Source organism: Musca domestica, unplaced genomic scaffold (assembly GCF_030504385.1).
Source record: "Musca domestica strain aabys unplaced genomic scaffold, Musca_domestica.polishedcontigs.V.1.1 2, whole genome shotgun sequence".
Classification (NCBI taxonomy): domain Eukaryota; kingdom Metazoa; phylum Arthropoda; class Insecta; order Diptera; family Muscidae; genus Musca; species Musca domestica.
The window spans coordinates 40626028-40648810 of record NW_026712249.1 but is presented as its reverse complement, the minus strand read 5'-3'; the positions used below and the strand labels follow the sequence as shown (position 1 = coordinate 40648810).

At 35.6% G+C, this 22783-nt stretch overlaps 1 protein-coding gene across 2 annotated transcripts in view; it reads right to left on the bottom strand.

Moving 5' to 3' along the window:
• Positions 1 to 14580: 14580 nt before the first annotated feature.
• LOC101896135 (galactokinase) overlaps positions 14581 to 22783 on the bottom strand; it is an 85118-nt gene continuing 76915 nt past the window's right edge. For both annotated transcript variants that reach the window (XM_059122171.1, XM_059122170.1), the window contains exon 8: positions 14581 to 15227. In XM_059122171.1, coding sequence (XP_058978154.1) covers positions 14931 to 15227 — 297 coding nt within the window. In that variant the 3' untranslated portion in view covers positions 14581 to 14930. The remainder of the gene's footprint in view (positions 15228 to 22783) is intronic.

The following is a 22783-nucleotide window of genomic DNA, read 5'->3' as shown; positions in this document are numbered from 1 at the left end:
ATCTGTTCAATTGATACTTAATTTTACCAACTATGTACTACTATACTTATTTACTTAACACATTTCTAATTTTCAAATCTATCTGAGTTAAGTCCAAATACTATTCTTTTTTTTTTTTTTTTTTTTTTGAAACTCAAAATTCTAACCCTTGGCGAAAAACAACAAATTATTGTTTTATATGTAGGTCAGTAGTTTCCGAAAGCATTTAATATTGACGGAGAAACGTAGAACCTATTCAACATTCCCCATTTAACATCTTCAAATTTCCTCCATTCTTAAAGGTATTTCATTGAGAGCCTTTCAAAAGTCTTGACAATATTCTCGTGTATCCTCCGCAAACAAGTGCCACTTATGGCACTTCTCTTGCGGTGAAGCATCAAAAATCTATAAAAGCTCTTATGCAAAAACAGAAAACCCAGAACAAAAGCCGGCAAGCGTCACAATTGGGTTTCGAATGCAAGCTGTGGTTACAAATAATTTGTTGATAACAACATGAATGAAATCTTTGCAAAAACTTCAAGTTGTTATGGTCGGTCGGTTGTTGGGGTTCTCGTTTGGTGATTCAATTACTTGTATGTGTCATTTGTTATCTGCTCTTTTGTTTATACCTACATTTTTTGACTTTATTTTTGTGCAGAACGAAAAACTATTAAAAAATTCTTTATATCCTGGAAAATTGTTAAGTTGCGCCCATACATGTCTAAACGGATCCAAACAACAACGACATGAGTACAAAATACAACGGTCAGCAACAACAATAACCTCAAGCTGGTAGACAGAGAAAATTGGCCACAACCATAGGAGAGGAAGCCACATATCAAGAATCTGCTAAGATTTCATTTAGTTGATTTCATCTAACCACCATTAAACAATAGCCAGGGCAACAACATCCACACACACACATACATCACCAGAAAGGGGACCATCGGCATCAGCATCATCATCTGTACATGTCATCCGAAACAACACTGCTGAAGGATGCAACAAAATCGAGTACAAGAGACAGATTGTTCCTCCTATTAGTGTTGTTTGCCTTTAAAATCGAGCTCCTCACAACCAGCCAGAACCTACTCTACTGCTACCCCAACCGGATGGATAACAACCACTTCGACATTTTTAAGTTGTCTGCACGTAGCAGCCAGCATCTAAAGGATGTTGTTGCCACTTGGCCAAGAGAAGAGCTTTTAGTTGTGTACTACGGCTGGTGATGTCGTTGCTGTCGTAGTTGTTGTTGTTAGTAGTAGTAGTTTTTGTTGTTCTCGTTTTTGCTACTACTACTACTACTGTTGCTTGCTTGGCCATGTTTGTGTTACCAATTTGTCAACATTTAATTCTTTCCAACTGGACATTTAACAAGAAAAGGGCTGGAGATGGATGAGGACGATGTTGTTGCCGTTCTTGTTGCAATATTGTTTTAGTTTGTTTCCTCTTTTTTCTTCTCTCCATTGTGCCTCTGTTTCGTTTAGAAATGTTTACAAATTTAATAAACCTTTTCATATTTGTATACAAATAGTAAAGAAAAATTGTTGTATATACATCCATATTTAGGGAGAACGGCTACCGAGCTGATGTCCCAAAGGAAAAAGTCAATATTATGGGCCACATTAATTCGTATTAAAGGGTACGAAAAGTACTAAAAATTTAATACTTGAAAAAAAAAAAAAACGAAATGAGGTAGAATTCTGAAAATCGAAAACAAGGCCAATGATGGAGTGCAGGATAGATGTACCAAAGCTCTAAAATATAACTAAACTTCTAAAATGGTACCATTTATTATTATGGGAACGAATACAGCTTAAAACATGAAATGTGGTATGAGGGTCAAGATTGGAAAGTAAGTTGGATATATGAATGTGGTTTTGGAAATGTGTACTAAGCGAACTGGTACAAAATGGTACTAGTGTGAATGGATGAAGCTGCAATATGGTGATTGGGATTCCTGTTGGTGGTAGGTTTGTGAAAAAGATGGCTTTGAAAATGTGTACTATAATTTTACAAAAAGTACCATTGATACTGGGTGAACAGAAAGTACTTGAAATCTGAAATTTGGTATTAGGGTCGCTGTTCATATGAAAGAGATAAAATTCTGAATCTTGATGTTTAGATTACTGATGGTATCTGTCTTTGATATTTGACGGTGCTATATTTGTACAAAAAATACTAAGTGGTACTAAATCGGATATTGGGTGAAGGTATTGCTCTGGAATCCCGAAATTTAATATTGAAGCCTCTGTTGGTATTTGTTTGTGAGATTTGGCGGTGCTTTGGAAATGCGTCCTATATTTGTACGAAAAGTACTAAATAGTACTAAATTTGGTGTTGGGTGAAGGGATAAAGCTGAAACCATGGACCTTTAAATTGCGATAACTGTTGGTGTTTAGGATTGAGATATGGAACGGTTTTGAGTACTAAATCTATACGAAAAGTACTATATGTTACTAAATTTCATATTGAGTAAATAGAACTTAAATCCTGTAATTTGATAATGAATTCTCTCTTGGCATCTGGTGGTGGTTTTGCAAATGCGTACTATCATTGTGGATAAAGTACTAAATGATACTAATTTTGGATCACTGTTTTTTTTTTTTGTTTTTTTTTTTTTTTTTTTTTTTTTTTTTTTGATATGAGTTCTGAATGTTACTAAATTTACTATTGGGAGAAGGGATAGATTTCAATTGCTTTCAATTTTCGAAAGCTTGTAATATGCGAAATTAGCGTCCTTGTCAACTTAAGATCTTTTGTGAATATGGTAGATATTGGCCCATTCCTTCTGGTACCTCCCCCACAAAGGGTAAAGATTTGGAATAACCCAAATAAAATGTGAAAATCGAATTCTTCATACATTCCAATATTTCCAGTAACATAAGACCTGGTGTGAAGATAGAATATATCGATCCACTCCTTCAGGTACCTCCCACACAACGGGACAAAATGTTGAATAATTATATCTCTCACAAAATTCGTAATAAGCATCTGATTCATTCTAAACATCACTCTTTCCAATTTTTTGACACATTTTTCTCCCCCACAGAAAATTGTCAAAATTTCGAATAACAAAACGCAAAACGCTACAGAGCGTTCATAAAAGCAAAATAAGCATCCGATTCTCTTTAAAGTTCATCTCAATATTTTTATCTACACAAGACCCGGTATGAAGATGGAACATATCGGTTCACTCCCTCTTGTTCCACCAGAAGAATTACAAACTTGGTATGTCTGAATATTTTTTTTACCAGAGATTAGGTATGAATATGGAATTTATCAGGCCATTCCTTCTGGTACCTCCTCACACAAAAGCACAACATTTCAATTATTCGCACAAAATTGGAAATGATACAAAATGGGTAATATTGGTCCACCCCTTCGCAACCTCCACCTTATAGGGTCAACAGTTTGAACAATCATAACACCGTGCTGAGGGTATACATCTAACCGACAGATGCTGTTTAACTTGTATTATTAAAATTTACTTTTTCTGTCCTTAAAAAAAAAAAAACAAATAAAATCCTAACAAAACCCCGCTCATGGCCTTAATGATACTTGAAAAATATTCTTTAGGACCTGATGGTCCTAAACATTCTTTAAAAAATCCACGCATATTGCCCTATTTATCCATAAAAAACATTCTTTAAAATCCACGCATATTGTCTTGATTATCCTTGAAAAACATTCTTTAAAAAATCCGCGCACATTGCCTTGATTATCCTTGAAAAACATTCTTTAAAATCCACGCATATTGTCTTGATTATCCTTGAAAAACATTCTTTAAAAAATCCGCGCACATTGCCTTGATTATCCTTGAAAAACATTCTTTAAAAAATCCACGCATATTGCCTTGGTTATCCTTGAAAAACATTCTTTAAAAAATCCATGCATATTGCCTTGGTTATCCTTGAAAAACATACTTTAAAAAATCCACGCACATTGCCTTGGTTATCCTTGGAAAAAATTCTTAATTTTTTTTTAATCTTGCACACTGGGTCATTCGTGCATGGTTTGTATTCAAAGCAGGTATGACATGTTTTCACCCCATCAGAAAAGATTTTGTGATCCACATTTCGTTTTGAAAAATAAATCAGGTTCTTGGAACGACAGGTGTGGCACACATGTATATTTTAATTAACACAATACTGCATTTTGTTGCAAATGTTCACCTCCCGAACATTTCTGTACACAACAAAGATATGTTCTCCTCCTAATGACAACTAAATCAGCCATAAGCGAACATTTCAAAACAATAAGCAGGACAAGATTTTCCGTTTTGTTGTTGCTGGTGCTGCTGCTGATAGATGTATTGTTGCACACATATTGTATTCTTCTATGGGCGTGTGTGTGTGAAGTACTGTAGCTGTGTGCAAAAGGCGAGGCAAGATAATAGTTATTTCAGTTCAGCATTATAAGCATTATTCACAACAGCTTTGCGCAAAAATGCAACAATGCTTGGCAACACAAGCGAGCAAATGTACGACGCACAGACATAGTACATCATAAAATATAATCCTCATTCATGGTATTTACGACAGATAAAACATACACACACACACACTCAAACGTACAGAAAGCTGCCACATTCATTGATGTTGTCCTGCATTCGCCTAAACATAAGGACAATACATGTAGCCACTATCTTTCTGCTTGATGTTCCTTCATGGCGAAGCATGTACTCAGATTGTGTGCGAATGTTCACTTTATCATTATATACACATACAACTGCACAGATGCATACAAATGTACCTACATATGTTTGATGTCGTTCGAACTGGGGGAATGGTGCAAATTATTCTCATTAGTCATAGGGGTTTGATGAAAACAATAACGTCAAAGCGAGAAAAACATGGAAGAATACAAATAACACCGACAACAACACCAGCAACAATCAAAGCAATGTATGACACGACGAGAACAACAGCAACAAAACAAAAACAAAAACTGGGCTAAGAGAGTAGCTTAGGAGTTATTAATCCATATTTGTGCCCAACATGCTCCCATATATCACCCATTTTTTAAAGAGGCATATTGAGAACAGTGGAGTCATGTTAGAGTTAAAGTTTTTCCTTGGGGTCAACGTATTCTCAGAAAGTGTAATTTCCAAAAAAAGTGATGCGTTTTGAAATTTAAACTATTGGATTAAAAAAAATAAATTCAGGCTTAAGTTCGTTGAAGCCGACCCTTCCATTATAAAAAACCTTAATTCAAAATTAAGGATAAATGTTGGAGAGATACTGGAGAACCCATACAAATAAATGTAAAAAACGGCAGCTCACCCTGTTGGAAAATGTGGCTTCCAAACCTTATGTCGACCAAATTTGTCATTCAGTTTGCAACACTTCTAAATATTGTTCGGAGACGCCATAATGTATATATTATCATGAGAAGCGTAAAATTTTATGTCGATTCCCATGTCCACCCTTGATAGGGAAAATTTTATGTATCGCTCAACATTTAGGTAAATAAACAAATAACTGATTTTCGGTATTTTTCAAATTTCGGTCCCCTTCTCCAACTTAATCAGCTTTGGTTTCTCTGTGGGTACTTTAACTCATCACAAAAAGTATTCAATGTGGGTCCTCTATTTAACTATGCCTCCAGACTATTGGTTCCAATTAGACCAGCTGTAATTTAATAAAGGGTGATTTTTTAGCTATTAATTTTTGGCAGCACTGGTGCACACTTCGTGTTTTGTTTCACTGACAACTCGCTCGAATTTGTAGAAATGTGAAAATCACTAGAAAGCAGAAAAAAGTCGCTCGAATACGTGTAAATATATTTTACTCCTTTTTTTGAGAGGGAAAGAAATTCGCTAAAAATCAAGCAATTTCTACTTTTGCCGAGCACTGTTTTAGTATCTGTCATACCGTTCTTATATTTTTATGTATGTGTATTTTTCAGTACAATATCACCTCCATCAATGCATACTCTGTTAAGAAAGTTCATCGCGCACTTCCCGATCGATCGACTGAAGCAGCCAAAGCTTAGCAGATTTTTGGTATTTTTAACATTTCGGTCCCAATGCCCAACTACGTCAGCTTCGGTTTCTCAGTGGGTAATTTATCTTATCGCAGAAATTGTTCAATGTGGATCCAATATTTAACCGTGCCTCCAGATTATCGGCTCCAATTAGATCAGCTACAATTTAATATCTATTACTTTTTGGCAACACTGGTTTAAACAGCTCACGCACGTTTCGTGTTTTGCTTTACTGTCAAACATACCTCCAAAAAACTCGCTCGAATTTGTAAAAAGTGCGAAAATCACTTGAATTTGGTGCAGTGCGCCCTTTAAATCGGAGCCTAAAATTAAAATATGACTATGATATAGTAAAATAAAACTGTCCATCTCGTGTAAACGCTACAGTGAATACTTTTTTTCTTAATGACTTAACCTGCCCATTGGAAAAATACACACGTGTGCAAAATGTTAGCCTTCTATTTTAATTTGTTCGCAAGATAGCATGATCACAACAGACAGACATCGCTAAAGACTAGAATTTAGCTGATCCAGAATATATATACTTTGAAGGGTCTATTATGAGTATTTCGAGGAGCTACATTCTTAGTATGATGGAAGGTATAAAAAGTGATGTACCCACTGTCACTGTCATTACTTCATTGATAGCGAATGAGTTGCGTTTGTTGTCACATATTTCTGACTTTTGTTATTGTTTACTGTTACTCTTTTCGTCTGCGTCCTTTGTGGAGGTTAATAACTCATCATAATCTAAAAATTTATCATTGCTTTGCTGTCTAGAGCTACGCAACAAATCTCAAGGAATATTTACAGTGGATAAAACATGTTAAAGAATACCAGGTTTTTGGTGGTATCAGGCGTGGTTAAATCAGGACTACAGTCGAGGTCTTTAAAAAATATTTTTTAAAGGCTAGCAACTAACTGTAACAATATTGAGTGAAAATACTTTTCAAGTTTTTTTTATAGAATATTTTTTCAGGCGTTTTTTTAAGAATATATTTTTCAAAGACTGCCGGACTTAAAGAGGGCTCCAAGTGGGCTAAGGTCTGAAGAGGAAATGGAGAGAGATCTTGTGGTACCTCTTTTACAAAAGAACCAGAACTCGTGAAAAAGGCAAACTGTTTTCCTGATTGTCCCTAACTTAGTTTATCGATAATTGTGAACAATAAATGTATAAATTGTGCGAAAGGGATATAAAGGTTTAGTCCTCTTGGTACGATCACCCAATATAAACAAAAACAAGTAAGCAAAGGCTATAGTCGTGCGGGGCCGACAATGTTATATCCTACACTACACTACATATATTAAAAGCCCCCTTATGTCCAAATCCATATTGGAAGATTTCTCTTTTGAAATTAGGATTTTGACTAGGGACATTTGCCCAACATTTAGGCACTCCGTCGGTCTGTTAGTTGTTGTAGTCCATTTTACAGCTAAATATAATCCAATGGTCATCCAAAGTGCTAGAATTCTTTCCTGTCCTTAAATCTCCTCACAGGCGTGTCGATTGGCTTCAATTGTGTGATCGGAAAAACATTACTGTTTTTGGTTAATTTGAACCCCTAAATATTTTGCGATCATCTCCAAAAGCAAGAAGTCCCTCTTTATCTCCAAATTTAGACTCATCTATATGATTTGCTTGTCTACGATATTTGGCTATATTCGTCAACAAAATCAGCATAAAAAGCCAGAAGTTCGCCTTTTGTGTATTTTAGATATCGCCTGTAAGTAATGCTGGTATTTTTTTACACAAAATTAGTGGTACATTGTAGCCGCTGTCCTAAACTCTAACTTTATGCGAGATTTCTTGTCCTTTGGTTTCTATTTGTGACCTTTATAACGGCTGCAAAATAAGGAAAATTTTTAGTTGTTGGTCAATTTCAACCCCTAATATATTGCGGACATCTTTGAAAACTGTAGGCCTAGCCCTTCTGAGCTCAACCCTACTCTTGTGAAAATTTTCGTGAGGATCTGACGATATTTGCATAACCTATCCCCAACCTGTATTGTAAGGTGAAAAAATATTACAAAATATTATAAGTCAAATTTAAAAAATCACATGCGATAAAAATATGAAAAAATAATCATATGTCACAAAATACTACAAAATCTAAATTAACTGCGATTCTTTTAGGTTTTATACTTTTATGTCAAGAGGGCATTCTGAATTGACAAAATTTGTCAAAATCGGTCTAGCCATTCTTGAGATATAAGCATTCAAACTAACATCCCCTTCTTTTATATATACACATTGTATATATTTCGCTATATATAACCGATATATTTACTATCGAAATCTACGTAACGGTCAGAATTGACCTGTTCGTCTATTTGAGATTTCGCTGGGTTAAAAAATATTCGCGGTTTAATGAAAAATTTGACTTTTATTTAACACAAATGTTGTGGCCTATTTCACCCACTAAATATTACCCGATGACCATCAAAATTGGAAGGCTTCTGCCCAGCTCTAAGCTCTAGCCCCACGCTAACTTCCGCTTTTATTGGTCTATAATTGCGACCTGTAGAGCAACTGCAAAATCAGGAATTTTTTCAGTTTTTGGTCCATTTCAACCCCTAAATATAATGCGATTATCTCCAAAAGCAATAGGGTTCTATTCTGAATCTAGCCCCACCTCCATTCTAAATTTCGTGAAGATTGGGCCATAATTGCGACCTGTAGAGTGATTACAATTTAACATGGACAGACGGTCGGACGGACATACATAGCTAGATCGACTCAGCTCGGCGAGATAGGAAGATCCATATATACTTTCCTATGTGGGAAACCAATATTTCGTGGTGTTACAAAATTTTTGGCCCAATCAAACTTATAATACCCCCAACACATAGAGTTGTAGGGTATAAAAAAATCGAAGAAGTCCTTTCGTTTCCCGGTGTTTAATAATAGACACTCTTCTCAAATTCAATATATTGTCACGTAAGCTCTTTGTTAGTGATTTCATTTATTTATTTACCTATGCCTCCGAAATTACATTTTCTATTATTTTCTTCGGAAACCCCACTCTAATACCCAACTCCTACACACATTAATATAAATCCACACATGTCGTATATTTGAAAGAGAAATATTCCTCATCCATCCCACTCTAATGACTAACATCTCTGTTTTATTTTTGGATATAACACTGATGATGTTTTATTGTTAACATGAATGCACAATATTTTATGATTTTCCTCTAGTTTTTCTTTTTTCCCCGTTATTTCTTTGCGAATTGATCATGGACGACAACAACAAATGAGAACTGCGTGTAAGTGGATTGTGGGCACACACAAGTTTGGTTAGATGAATTGTTCTGTCACCAGAGCTGCTTGTGCCAACTTTGAACTCTGTCAACAAAAACGTATTCTCCACACACACACACACAATTTCATGCCAAAGAATAAATTGCCTGGGTGAGGAGTAGGAGCAGGAGAAGGAGCAGAGCGTAGGAACTCAATGATTGTCATTGTTAATATGCTTTGTTGGGATTTATTTATGAATGTGGCGTTGCTCATAGTTTTATTGTCCGATTTTAATCCTTAATGTAATCAAAAATGATTTTTCATCACATGTGCTATGCTATGCTGTGCTGTGCTATGTGGTGCTGAGCTGAGTCCTGCCATTCGGACATTGAGTATGGACTACATCATAAATCAGCATTTTGTCGTATTGATATAAACCACATACTCAGCACAGGCGAACGTACACATGGACTGGATTTTGCTATTCAAAGAAGGACATTTTTTTTTTGGAACGTCATGTGAACAATGACCGAATGACAAACGTATGCATTTTAATCATATTAATAAATAAAAAGAAAATAAAATAATATAAGAATATTGTATGTGGCGTTCCTATATATGGAGGAGTAGGGGTACGTGAATGATTTCAGCCATTGTTGGCGAAATTTTATTAATGTGACATTTATCACAATGAGATATTGCCGAAATTCCATATTGTTGTATTGAGAAACTGAAAAGTTTTTGGAGAAAAAAATTATGCTATATTATGGTACTGTTTGGAACATAAAGCTTATGAAACTTTCTCCGCAAGAAAAAGAGAAGAAGGAATGGGATTTTAGTTCGGCCAGACCGAATATTTTGTACCATCTATTATGGTTCAATTTAAAATGTAACCAACATTTTGGTTTTACCTTTAAGTGAGCTATGTGTCAGAAGCTGCAAAACACTAAATATATTTCAGACACAAACCAGTCGTTATTAGCCAACAATTTAAAGCCATTTTAGTAGGAAAATATCGCTAAGAACTTCAAAACAACAGTAAATGAGTATGAGTAATGTAACAATTAAACCCAAAACATCAAATTACAGGTGGTTTAGTTGTAAATCGGAGCCGAAAATCAGCTATGGAAAATTAGGAGGTACCGTAATATTTAATCAATGTTAGATTGCTTCGGGTTACCATTTTGAAAAATTACAACTACTGTAAAATGTGCAAAAAAGACTCTGTTGCCTTTAAATTTCGCACATCCCGACGTTCGTATTAACTCTGGAAATTGACAAAGGATAGAAAAGAACGGACCACTCTTTTTGGTACCCCCATAACGGACCACATCTTCTAGTATGTTTTCCTACAAAGGGAAGTTAAAGCAACGACTTTCTTCAAACTTTGTGCAACTCAATATATTTATACTCTCCACCATTCTATGGAGGATTGCAGGTCCACGTCTTCGTATAGCCCCCATATAACGGTACCTCCCGATATTCGGTATTTGGATGATTTGAGCGACTTTATTCACCTGAATTGTTTCAAATTTCGTATTCGATGTTTGTTATGGGTACTACAGTCTATGCCTAAAATTTCGTTAGCATGTCCACGTCTTCGTATAGCCGCCATATAACGGTACTTCCCGATATTCGGATGATGTTTTCGTATTCGAAGTTTGTCATGGGTACTACAGCCTATTTCTAAAAATTTCCTACGCAGGTCCACGTCTTCGTATAGCCCCTACATAACGGTATCACCCTTTATTCGGTATTTTTATGATTTTTGCGAAATTATTCGCCGGAATTGTTTCAAATTTCGTATTTGAAAATCTTAATGGGTACTAAAACCCATAACAGAGCGAATTACTTATGCAGGTCCACGTCTTTGTATAGCCTCTGAAAAAAGTGATAACGGTTTTTTTTTTTTTTTTTTTGAAAATTTTCTAGTTCTTTCCAAATTAAAAGTTCAGCCCGGCCGAACTTAACTGTTTTGTTACTTGTTATTAAGATAATATGGGGTATCTCCACCTAAAAGGGTAGCAATTTTTGGGGCCGATCGGTCCCTTACTTCTGGTATGTTCAACATTCTGAATATTGAATTTTGAATTGTCTTAAAAAATACAAAAAAAGATGAAAAAATGGGATATGAAGATCCATCCTCTATATTATGTCCCATAAAACCTATACATATAAAAATAAAAAAGGGTATATATCTGTCGGTAAAAAGGCTAATGCTTTTTAGTCTTTTTATATCTTTATGGTAGACATATACTTGTAAGCCGCATAGTAGGAAAATGTTTTATTTACTCCTAAAAATATGCAAAATATTATATCGGAATAACATCATTTAACAGTAAATCTGCGTTGCCAACTACAAAACTGGTCAGCTTTTACCAATATAACTCACCGGGCGCTCAATTCTAGTTTTCTGAAAACATGAAATGAAAAATGAATTATCTCATAAAAATGGGGAAAAATTTTTTATACCCTACAATACTTTGTCGATTCTGCACATAATAATGTATATATGGGTCTTTTATCTTCATTCGTCCTTCTGTCCATGTTAATTTATAATCAGATTACAGGTAGCAATTTAAAATTTACTTCATATGGTGCACGAAAAGCTCTTGACATATGCTCATAGATTTTTTCAGTAATCTTTTTGAAAAACCCCTTACATATTTATAAACGCTTCCCGCGGATATTAAGAATATATTCGTGCATTTTTAAGACAACTTTGCTGGGTTTCCCTTGACAAAATTGATTTTTTTAAGATTTTTTTTAGAATATCTAATGAATTTAGAAATAATTTATAAGGTAGATTTGTAAGATTTGTTAACAAGTAAGCAAAGGCTATAGTCATGCGGGGCCGACCTTTTGAAATTATGTCTCGGAGCACTACCCGGATATTTTGCGATCATCTCAAGCAAGAGGCCCCTCTGAATCTCCAAATTTAGATTCATTCGTTCGCATTTTGTGTGTTTCGGATATCGGCTGTAAGTAGTTCTGGTATTTTTTAAACAAAAGTAGTGGTCGATTCTACCCACTGTCCTAAACTCTAGCTTCATGCGATATATCGTGTCCTTTGGTTTCTATTTGTGACCATTATAACGGTTGCAAAAGCAGGAACATTTTTAGTTGTTGGTCCATTTCAACCCCTAAATATATTGCGGACATCTTTGAAAATAATCGGCCTAGTCCTTCTGATCCTAACCCAAATTTTCGTGAAGATCGAACGATAATTGCAATCTGTATATAATAACCCCAACATGTGTTGTAAGGTGAAAAAATATTACTAAATTTACACTTCAATATTTTAAGTCAAATTTAAAAAATCGCATGGGATAAAAAATATGAAAAAATGAAAAAAATGTCTCAAAATTCTACAAAATCTGTATTAACATCATTATTGACATCATTTTAAGCGATTTTTTTAGATTTTATATTGTTATGCCAAGAGGGCATTCTGAATTGACAAAATTTGTCAAAATCGGTCCAGCCATTTTTGAGATATAAGCATTATAGCTATCTTCTCTTCCTTTGTATATTATTATCGGCATCTACGTTACGGTCAGAATTGACCTGTTCGCCTATTTGTGATTTCGCCGGGATTAAAAAAATGTGTGTTTGTTTTCTCTTTCGAGACGAGCTTAATGATCAGGAATTTGCAGTGAAAAGGAAAGCCAGATAGACACTATCACACACTCACCACTATGCGACGCGTTTCGCCGTTGGTTAAGCGGCTCATCAGGCATATTTGGTGTGGATGATGGCTTACAAGGGCCGTTCTTTGGAAAGTATTTGGTTTAGTGGAAAATTTGACTTTAATACCACCACCAAATTTGGAAGGCCACCAAAATTGGAAGGCTTCTGCCCAGCCTGAAGCTCCAGCCCCCTGCTAACTTCCGCTACGATTGGTCCATAATTACGTCTTGTAGAGCAACTGCAAAATCAAGAAAATTTTCAGTTTTTGGTCCATTTCAACCCCTAAATATTATGCGATCATCTCCAAAAGATATAGGGTTCTATTCTGACCCTAACCCCACCTACATTCTTAATTTCGTGAAGATCGGTCCATAATTGCGACCTGTAGAGTGATTACAAATTAACATGGACAGACGGACAGACGGACGGACGGACATACATAGCTAGATCGACTCAGCTCGGCGAGATATGAAGATCCATATATACTTTCCTATATGGGAAGCCAATATTTCGAGGTGTTACATAATTTTTGGCCCAATCAAACTTATAATACCCCCAACACATAGTGTTGTAGAGTATAAAAAGCTCTTGACAGCTCTCTGTGAAATACTCTTTTATTGGAATGAATTTCAAGTTATTTAAAAATGGAAAAGAAAAGCCCACTTATTTTTATATCTCCCCCATGAAAGGTTAAAATTTTGGAATAGATTTGTAAATGGCTTTCAAAGGTGTTCTGCAAGCATTTATTTATTATTATTATTATTATTATTATTATTATTATTATTATTATTATTATTGTTATTATTATTATTATTATTATTATTATTATTATTATTATTATTATTATTATTATTATTATTATTATTATTATTATTGTTATTATTATTATTATTATTATTATTATTATTATTATTATTATTATTATTATTATTATTATTATTTTATTATTATTATTATTATTATTATTATTATTATTATTATTATTATTATTATTACTACTAATATTATTATTATTATTATTATTATTATTTATTTATTTATTTATTTATTTACTTAATTTTTTTAAGGTCTTCCTTGAGAAAACTTGACCTTTTTTAAGAATATTTCTATGGTGTCTTCGTCGACATAAATTATGGATTTTTATACACTCAGCCAGAGTGGGATATATCATTTCATACGGCTAAAAAGTGGTGGTTTTAGACGCTAGGTCTCAGGACATTTGAAGTCGATATAGCCATGTCCGTCCGTATGTCCATCTGTTTGGCTGGCTGCACGATCCAAGGGAGTATCCGATTTGGTCTAAACTTGAAATATTATTACCAAACATAGATCGAATTCGGAGATGGGCAATACCGGTCCGCACCTTTTTGTACTTCCCAAACAAGAGGTCGAAATTTTCAAAAAAAAAAAAATAATAATAATAATATTGCACGTAATAAGTAATTTGACTCATGTGGCGCCCAAATGTTTGGTGGAAATAACTATTATTAAATAATTAACTCATTTATCGTGTCGATCATGATCTTTACTTACCTGTTACTTCTTGGCTTCTTTGCATTAACTTAGAGAAGTTTGTTTTCGTTTCCCCTCATCAAAAATTTTGCTTTGACATTACCTGTTACATTGGCTTTCAACTCGAATCAATTTTCAATTAAACTAAACAAAACACTGCAGACAATGTTTTCGTTTTATTTTCTTATTAAATGCGTGTGTTTATTGATGTATTGATGATATCAAGTTCTACAATATTATCTTACACTGGACTACAATGTTATTTACCATTTAATTTTAACTTCTAATGCGAACATCCCCATTTCCGTTTCCTGTTCTCCATACATTTTTTTTTGTTGTTTTTCTTTCCGTTCACTTGTGTGCTTTGCGTTTGTCCGTTCACCATGGTCATGTTCAATCAATTTATGTTACACTCGAGGTTTTTTTTTTTGCTGCCATCACCATCACCATCCGATCGTATACCGCATGGACATGGCAACGGACACGAACACGCATTGCATCATCTCCCATGGAGTTGATTACAAATGAACTTTTCTGGCTCCTTGACTCGGTGTACAAATATAGAATTCAATATTTTTTGCAGCGTCTTTATTGAATTTCTTGATGAAATCCTCACGCATTGTGGTAATAACATTATCAACGGCACTCTGTTGCAGGAGTGTTACGGTGCAGCCACCGAAGCCACCGCCAGTCATACGTGATCCCAGAACGCCAGAGCAATTAATGGCCGCATCAACAAGAACATCCAATTCTATGCAGGATACTTGGAAATCATCACGTAGTGACATATGTGACTTTGTCATTAGTTCTCCCATCTGTGTAAGAGGTGGCGCCCAACATGAAATGAAAACAAAAAAAGACGGAATGTAAAAAGAGAACGAACAAAAAAAAAAAACAACAACAACAATAGTTGGTCAAGAGAAAACAATACAATTGAAATGAGATGAAGTGCGAAAAAATATATCCAGACTCATGCTACCACTCCAGCTCCCGCTCATGAACATGAACATACATATATCTTTTTAAAAACCCGACTATCATCAATTCCTCATTTTGCTGTTGCAGTATCAAAACATGTGGAAAAAGGACTCCAAAGGAACGCAATTGTGTTTGTGCAAGGACATGGAAGTTAAGCAAGCACGTCTTTTGTTGTTATTAGCAGGAGGAGCAAAAAAAAAGAACGACTGACAACATAAACACACACCCACTCCCCCAAACATAGCCCAGCCAAGAAGCAATTCATACAAATGTAACAGCATATGGTCTGTGGGGCCTCAGAGAGTTCCTTACAATTTCCTGTTAAATTAAATACTTTTAAACTTCTTTCAGTGGTCAGATGTTACAGTTGGCCCTCGCAGAATGCGATTTAATGACTTGGGAAGTAATAAAATCAACGTCCAGATGAAAAAGATCAAACTAGAATCTTGAAATTTTACACAAGGACCGGTCTTTGTGCGATGGAGTGTGATAAGGCTGGTTTTTTTGGAAATGCGTACAGGGTTGTCCATATTCAACGGACCCTTCTGGCAACGCCATAACTTTTGACAGAGATGTCACATCGCTTAAAGACATACCGCGTTTGAAGCGTCAGTCCAAGCAGATTTTTACCATGAACCAATACACCCCACGCGAGCGCTCTGAAATAGTTGAAATTTACATTCAACAGAAGAAGTCAATTGTGAAAACTCAACGTGCTTTTAAAACATTAAAAAATGTGAGAAGTGCGCCTTCTAAGAACACCATTAAGCGTTTATACGAAACATTTTCGACTGGTAAGGCTCTTTCTAGTCCGAAGAGGCCATATAAAAGTCGACCAAGGCGATCGGCCGAGAATATCGCTGCCGTACGAGCCAGTGTTGAGAGGTCCCCAAGAACATCCCAAAAACCCCGTTCTCAGCAGTTGGGCATGGCTCGGTCCACTTTACAACGGATTATTCGCATTGATTTGCATTTTTCCCGTACAAAATTCAATTGACGCAAAGAATGTTGCCTGCGGACAAGCCTCGTCGATTGGAATGGGCCCAAAGAGTCATGGGTCCGTCGAATATGGGCAACCCTGTACTTAAAGGATACGAAAAGGACTAAAATGTACTAAAACTTCAATACTTTGTATTGGACAAACGGAATATACTAGAATTCTGAAATTTGTAATGAGATGTTTGTTATGAGAATCGAGGTTGGAAAGCAAGTTTGATATATGAAGGTGATTTTGGAAATGTATACTAAATGTACTAAATTTGGAACAATTTGGTTCCGGGTGAACTGTTTAAGCAGATATTTTGTAATTTTGCATTAGGGTCCCTGTTGAAGGTAGCTATGTGATATATAAATGGTTTTGGAAAGGCTAGCTATAATTGTACGAAAAGTACTAAGAGTACTATATTTGGTAAAATTTGTTATTTTGTGAAGGGATAGATTTGAAATCCTGATATTTGATATTAAAATATCTTTCGGTGTCTAGAATTGAGATATGAAGGTGGTTTGGAAATGTGTACTAAATGTGCATACTGTACTAAATAGTACTAAATTTGGTTTTGGGGTAAGCAAAAAAAGCTGAAATTTTAAAATTTTGTATTGAGATCCCTGTTAGTGGTATGTTTGTAAAAAGAAGTGGTTTTTAGAAATGAGTAAGTGTACAAAAAGTACTAAATAGTACTATATTTAGTACAATTTGGTATTTGGTGAACGGATAGTGCTTGAAACCTGAAATTTCGTTTTCGTGTCGCTGTTCATCTGTTGTTTGACATATGGTGCGTAATTTCGGAAATGTGTTCTGTAATTGTGCGAAAACTACTGAATTGTACAACACTTAGTATTGGGTTAAGGGATGGAGATAAAATTCTCATATTTGAAATTTTTATTACTGATAGTACCTGTGTTTAAGAATTGGCGATTGTTTCGGACATGTCTCCTATGTTTGTACGAAAAGTGCTAAATTTGGTATTAGGTGAAGGAGTAAGCTGGGATCCTCAAATTAGATATAGGTGTCACTGTTGGTATCCTTGGCTAAGCTATGGGTAAAGTTTTGGAAATGTGAAACGTGAACTATATTTGGTACTTGATGAAAGAAACGAGCTAAAATCCTAAAATGTGATGTTTAGATTACTGATGTTATCTGTATTTTAGATTGGGCGGTGGTTTGAAAATGCGTCCCATATCTGTACGAAAAGTTCTATTAGGTACTAAATTTGGTGTTGGGTGGAGGGATTGGGCTGGAATGCTTATATTTAGTATTGAGGTCTCAGTTGGTATTTGGAATTCAGATATGGAGATGGCTTTGGGAAATGTGCACTGTAATTATACAAAAAGTACTAAATGGTACCAAATTTGGTATCGGGTGAAGGAATAGCGCTAAAATCCTGAGATTTGATGTAGACGTCACTGTTGGTGTCTGTTGTTAAGATATGGAGGTGGTTTTGGAAATGAGAGATTTAATTGTACGAAAAGTATTAAATGGTTCTAATTTTGTCATTGGGTGAAGAGGTAGGGCTGGAATTCTCACATTTGATATAGATGATACTGCTGGTGTTTGTGGTTAAGATATGAAGATCATTTTTTAAATGTACGCTATAAGTGTACGAAAAGCATTTAGTGAAGATACAGCGCTGAAGTTTGATATATATGTCACTGTTAGCGTCGGTAGTTAAGATATGGAGAGGGTTTCGGATATGTGTACAATATTTGTACGAAAAGTATTATATGATACTAAATTTTGTATTGGGTGAAGGAATAAAGCTGACATCCTGAAATGTTGATATAGATGTCAATGGTGGTGTCTATGGTTAAGATATGGAGGTGCTTTCGGATATGTATGCCATATTTGCACGAAAAGTACTAAATTGTACAAAATTGGGATTGGGTAAAGAGATAGACCTGTAATCCCGGAATTTGATTTTGAGGTCTCTGTTGGTATTGAGATTTTAGATATGAAGATAGTTTTGAAAATATGTACTACAAATGTACGAAAAAGTACTAATTGGTACTTAATTTGGTACAATTTGGTATTGGGTGAACAGATAATGTTTGCAGTTTGAAATTTTGTATTAGGTTGGCTGTTCAAGTGTAGCCTCGACATATGGAGTTGGTTTTGGATGTATGTATTATAAGTGTACGAAAAGTTCTAAATGATACTTAATTTGGTATTGGCTTAAAATATAGGCCTGGGTAGGGATTGAGGTACCTGTTGGTATCTGTTGTTGGTACTAAATATGACATTGAATGAAGGAATAGAGATGGAATTCTGAAATTTGATAGGGATATCACTGTCAGCGTCTGTGGTTAAGATATGGAGGTGGTTTTGGAAATATTTGCTATATTTGTACGAAAAGTATTAAAAAGTACTTAATTTGGTACTGGGTGAAGCTGGATTCCCCAAATTTGATATAGATGTCACTGTTGGTGGCTGTGGTTAAGATATGGAAGTGGTTTTGCAAATGTGTACTATAATTTTGCAAAAAGTACGAAATGGTACAAAATTGAGTGGTGGGTCAAGGGATAGAGATAAAATTGAAGTTTGAAAATTGATTTTTTTTCAAACTGAACACGTCGTACATTTTGAGCTCTAAAAACCCTAAGACGAACGGTTGGAACGAATCTATAGTTTCAAGGTGTACTTTTCGGTAACGAAGTAGCGGGCACTTGCGAGTTTACCATAAATCTTGAAATTCAAAAAAGTTTTCAGTCTTTTATAAAACAAGTTAGAAGATAGAACAGACCTTTCAAGAACCCCAAATGTCAAGTTTCAGCTGATATGGTTGGAAATTGTGGCAGAAACCTTGAAAATACCGAAAATCGATGGGTACTGTTATATGGCGGCTACATCAAATTTTGAACGCGAATCGTACACTTTTTGCAAGGAGAAAACAGACCTACAAGGAGTAGGTTATAGCTGATCGTGGACCCATATAACCCATTTCAATACCAATCAACCTGCATATAATATAAACCGTTGTGCCAAATCCCAAAGCTATAGATTAAATAATGTGTTGATTTCAACAGACAGACATCGCTTAATTTACTTTTTGAGAACTCCGATTAATATGCAAGCGGAATGTCAAATTTAATGCAGGAGGAGGGTATAACAAAGGGAGTGCTAATATCTCACAAAATGCCGTATAATCATGAAAGGTTGAACTTATGTATTCATCTGTCGTAAAAAATCGGCATATTCTTTCTAACTTGTCTTTTTCGCGCTCCACCAAAGGGGTCATCTGTATTTTACATTCGATGTCTTTATTGCCCTGCCTTATTACGCCGCTATTTTTACCATGCATTTTGTTGGTGTTTTTTTTTTTCTTGTATTTTCTAAGCAACAAAATTTTATTAAATTATAAACATTGTGGCTTGTTTTATGTGCATAGCTAGCTGGCTAGCTTCTCTTGGATGGTGGTGGTGGATGGAGGTAGTCTAAATGTTGTTTCATTTCTTCATTTATTTGTTTTTCTGCTCCCGTTTTTTCCTCGACTGCGACTAGATATTTGCTAAAAACACGGCATGTGGCTTTAATATTGGCGAGCATGGCAAAATATAAATCTCATTTATAGGACAGTAAACACATCGGAGCTCAGCGGTAACTGGCAAGGGAGTCAATTGACGCCAAGGAACTGGAAAGGCAGGCAGCATTGGGACTTGGGCCTAGGTAGGTGGGTGGGTGTATGCCATACAAATTTCATTTGCTGTCTTTGTTTGTGTGTGTGTGTGTAGCGTCAACATGATTGTTATTGTTATTAAGTCCCAAATGAATGATATTAAAACCACACTCACACACACACACACACATACAAAAATAACCACCAGCGTACAATTCGGTTTGGTTTTGCAGAGTGTGGGTTTGGTTTTATATCGTTTATATTTCTAATATTTGTTTATATTTTGTGGCATGGAATGCGTTTTGGTCGAAAGAGTGTATGTATGTATGTCTGTAGATCTGCGTGCATGGGAAGTTGTGCAGCAGTGCGTATGCTGGCATGTATGCACGTGTGTTTGTTTGTTTTATTTTATATACAGGGTAAATAAGTACATTTTCTTCCACGTAATAATTTTATGGTCTAAATAGCAATAGGAAGATACGGGAGGTGGCATGGTCGTATTGCGCATGCAAATTCATGCACATAGAGTGGAGTTGAAAGTTTTTCTCAAATACAATATTTAATCCTATTTTTCAACGATCGGTGTTTATACCCTCAGCCATACAGAGTAACGTTTTAAGATCCTAGGTCTCTTTTGACCAACTCCGTTTCTATACATTTAAAGTCGATCTAGGGGTGTCGGTCCGTCCGTCTGACTTGAAGAAACGCACGATAACTACCAAAGGACGTATCAGGGTTGGTCCAAGCTTGGTACATCGTAATATTATTATCAAACTTATATCAAATTCGGAGATAGGTAATATCAATCAACTCCTTCCGGTACCTGTCCACAATGTGTCAAAATTGTCAAAGATAATAATTTGTTCCATGGAACAAGAAATGATCGACATCGATTTCCCGAGAACTTTGCAGATCCTAATATTTTTTATCAGCTGCAAAACAGGCCAATACCGGCCTACACCATCAAGTACTTTCATGACAAAGGTTAAACATTTGAATAAGTACAGGGTTGTCCATATTCGACGGACCCATCTGGCAACGCCATAACTTTTGACAGAGATGTCACATCGCTTAATGACATACCGCGTTTGAAGCGTCAGTCCAAGCAGATTTTTACCATGAACCAATACACGCCACGCGAGCGCTCTGAAATAGTTGAAATTTATATTCAACAGAAGAAGTCAATTGTGAAAAAATGTGATAAGTGCGCCTTCTAAGAACACCATTAAATGTTTATACGAAAAATTTTCGACTGGTAAGGCTCTTTCTAATCCGAAGAGGCCATATAAAAGTCGACTAAGGCGATCGGCCGAGAATATCGCTGCCGTACGAGCCAGTGTTGAGAGGTCCCCAAGAACATCCCGTTCTCAGCAGTTGGGCATGGCTCGGTCCACTTTACAACGGATTATTCACATTGATTTGCATTTGTTCCCGTACAACATTCAATTGACGCAAAGAATGTTGCCTGCGGACAAGCCTCGTCGATTGGAATGGGCCCAAAGGGCCCAAAGGTCAGATTGTATTAAAATTTCGTCCATCTAAATTTTTTTATCCTCACAAGATCAGGTATTAAGAACGGATAGAACTTCCACCTTCTGGTACCTCCCCCACAACGGGTTAACATTTTGAATAACCATGGAGCTCATAAAACGTGAAATATGTATCCGATTCCTTTCAAGCTCGACATATCCCAAATCTTCTATCCAAACAAAATCTGGTGTAAAGATGGAAGATATCAGACAACTTCTTTTGGAGCCTCCTCCACCTTCTCGTAAAATTTAAAATGAGCATCCGACACATCCCAATTAACACAGGATCAGGTGTGATGACAAGACATATCGGCCTATTCCTTCCTCTACCTCCTCTATAAGGATATTATAATTTTAAATAGTCAAAAGTTAAATGGGAAATAAGCATCCGATTCTTCCTAAAATTCACAAGTTTCATTTTTTTCTACTAATACCAGATCTCTTGTAAAGATGGCAGAAATTGGCTCACTTTTTCTCGGACCTCCCCCACCTCAAAAATTTCAATAACATAAACACTAATAAAATGTGAAATAAAAATCCGATTCTCTTCGAATTTCACACATTCTAATTTTCTAAAAACTGGTGCGAAGAAGATAGGTATCGGCTCACTACTTCTGGTCTTCTGGTCTCCCCAAAAAAGGTTAACATTTTTAATCAATAATTATTCACTCAGCTGTGAAAATTATTCCAGAGGTTCCTGGCTGACCACCACAAATTTAGGTTTCTCACTGGCCACCAAAAATGGTCGGATACCAATCCGTGTCTGGAGTATATTGGAAAGCAAGGTATACACTAAAAAATACCAAAGTGTCGATCACTTCAAGCATTCCGGGAATGGGACAAAATACCGCAGAAAAACATTCGGGCAGCATGTGACGGTTTCATTGGTCTTTTGAAGGACATAATTCGTGCCAAAGGTGACCAATTCGAATAAATCTAAACATATTCTAAAATTGGATCCTATTTCCGATATTTTTTGCTTTCATTCAATAAAATTAAAAAAAAAAATCTAAAAATGATGGCGGTTGACTTTTTTGCAGTTTTTTATCTCACCCTGTAGTTCAATCTGGCACGTTGCAATATTTATATCAGCCTTAGTCAGGTACGAAATTTTCAATATTGGTTAAGGATTCCAGTTATATCCCTTGACCCAATACGATATTTAATACCATATTGTACTTTTTGACCAACTCAATGCCAAAAAGGACTAGTAGCTAGAATTAGTCATTTTTATTTCAAAACTGTAGTCCTACA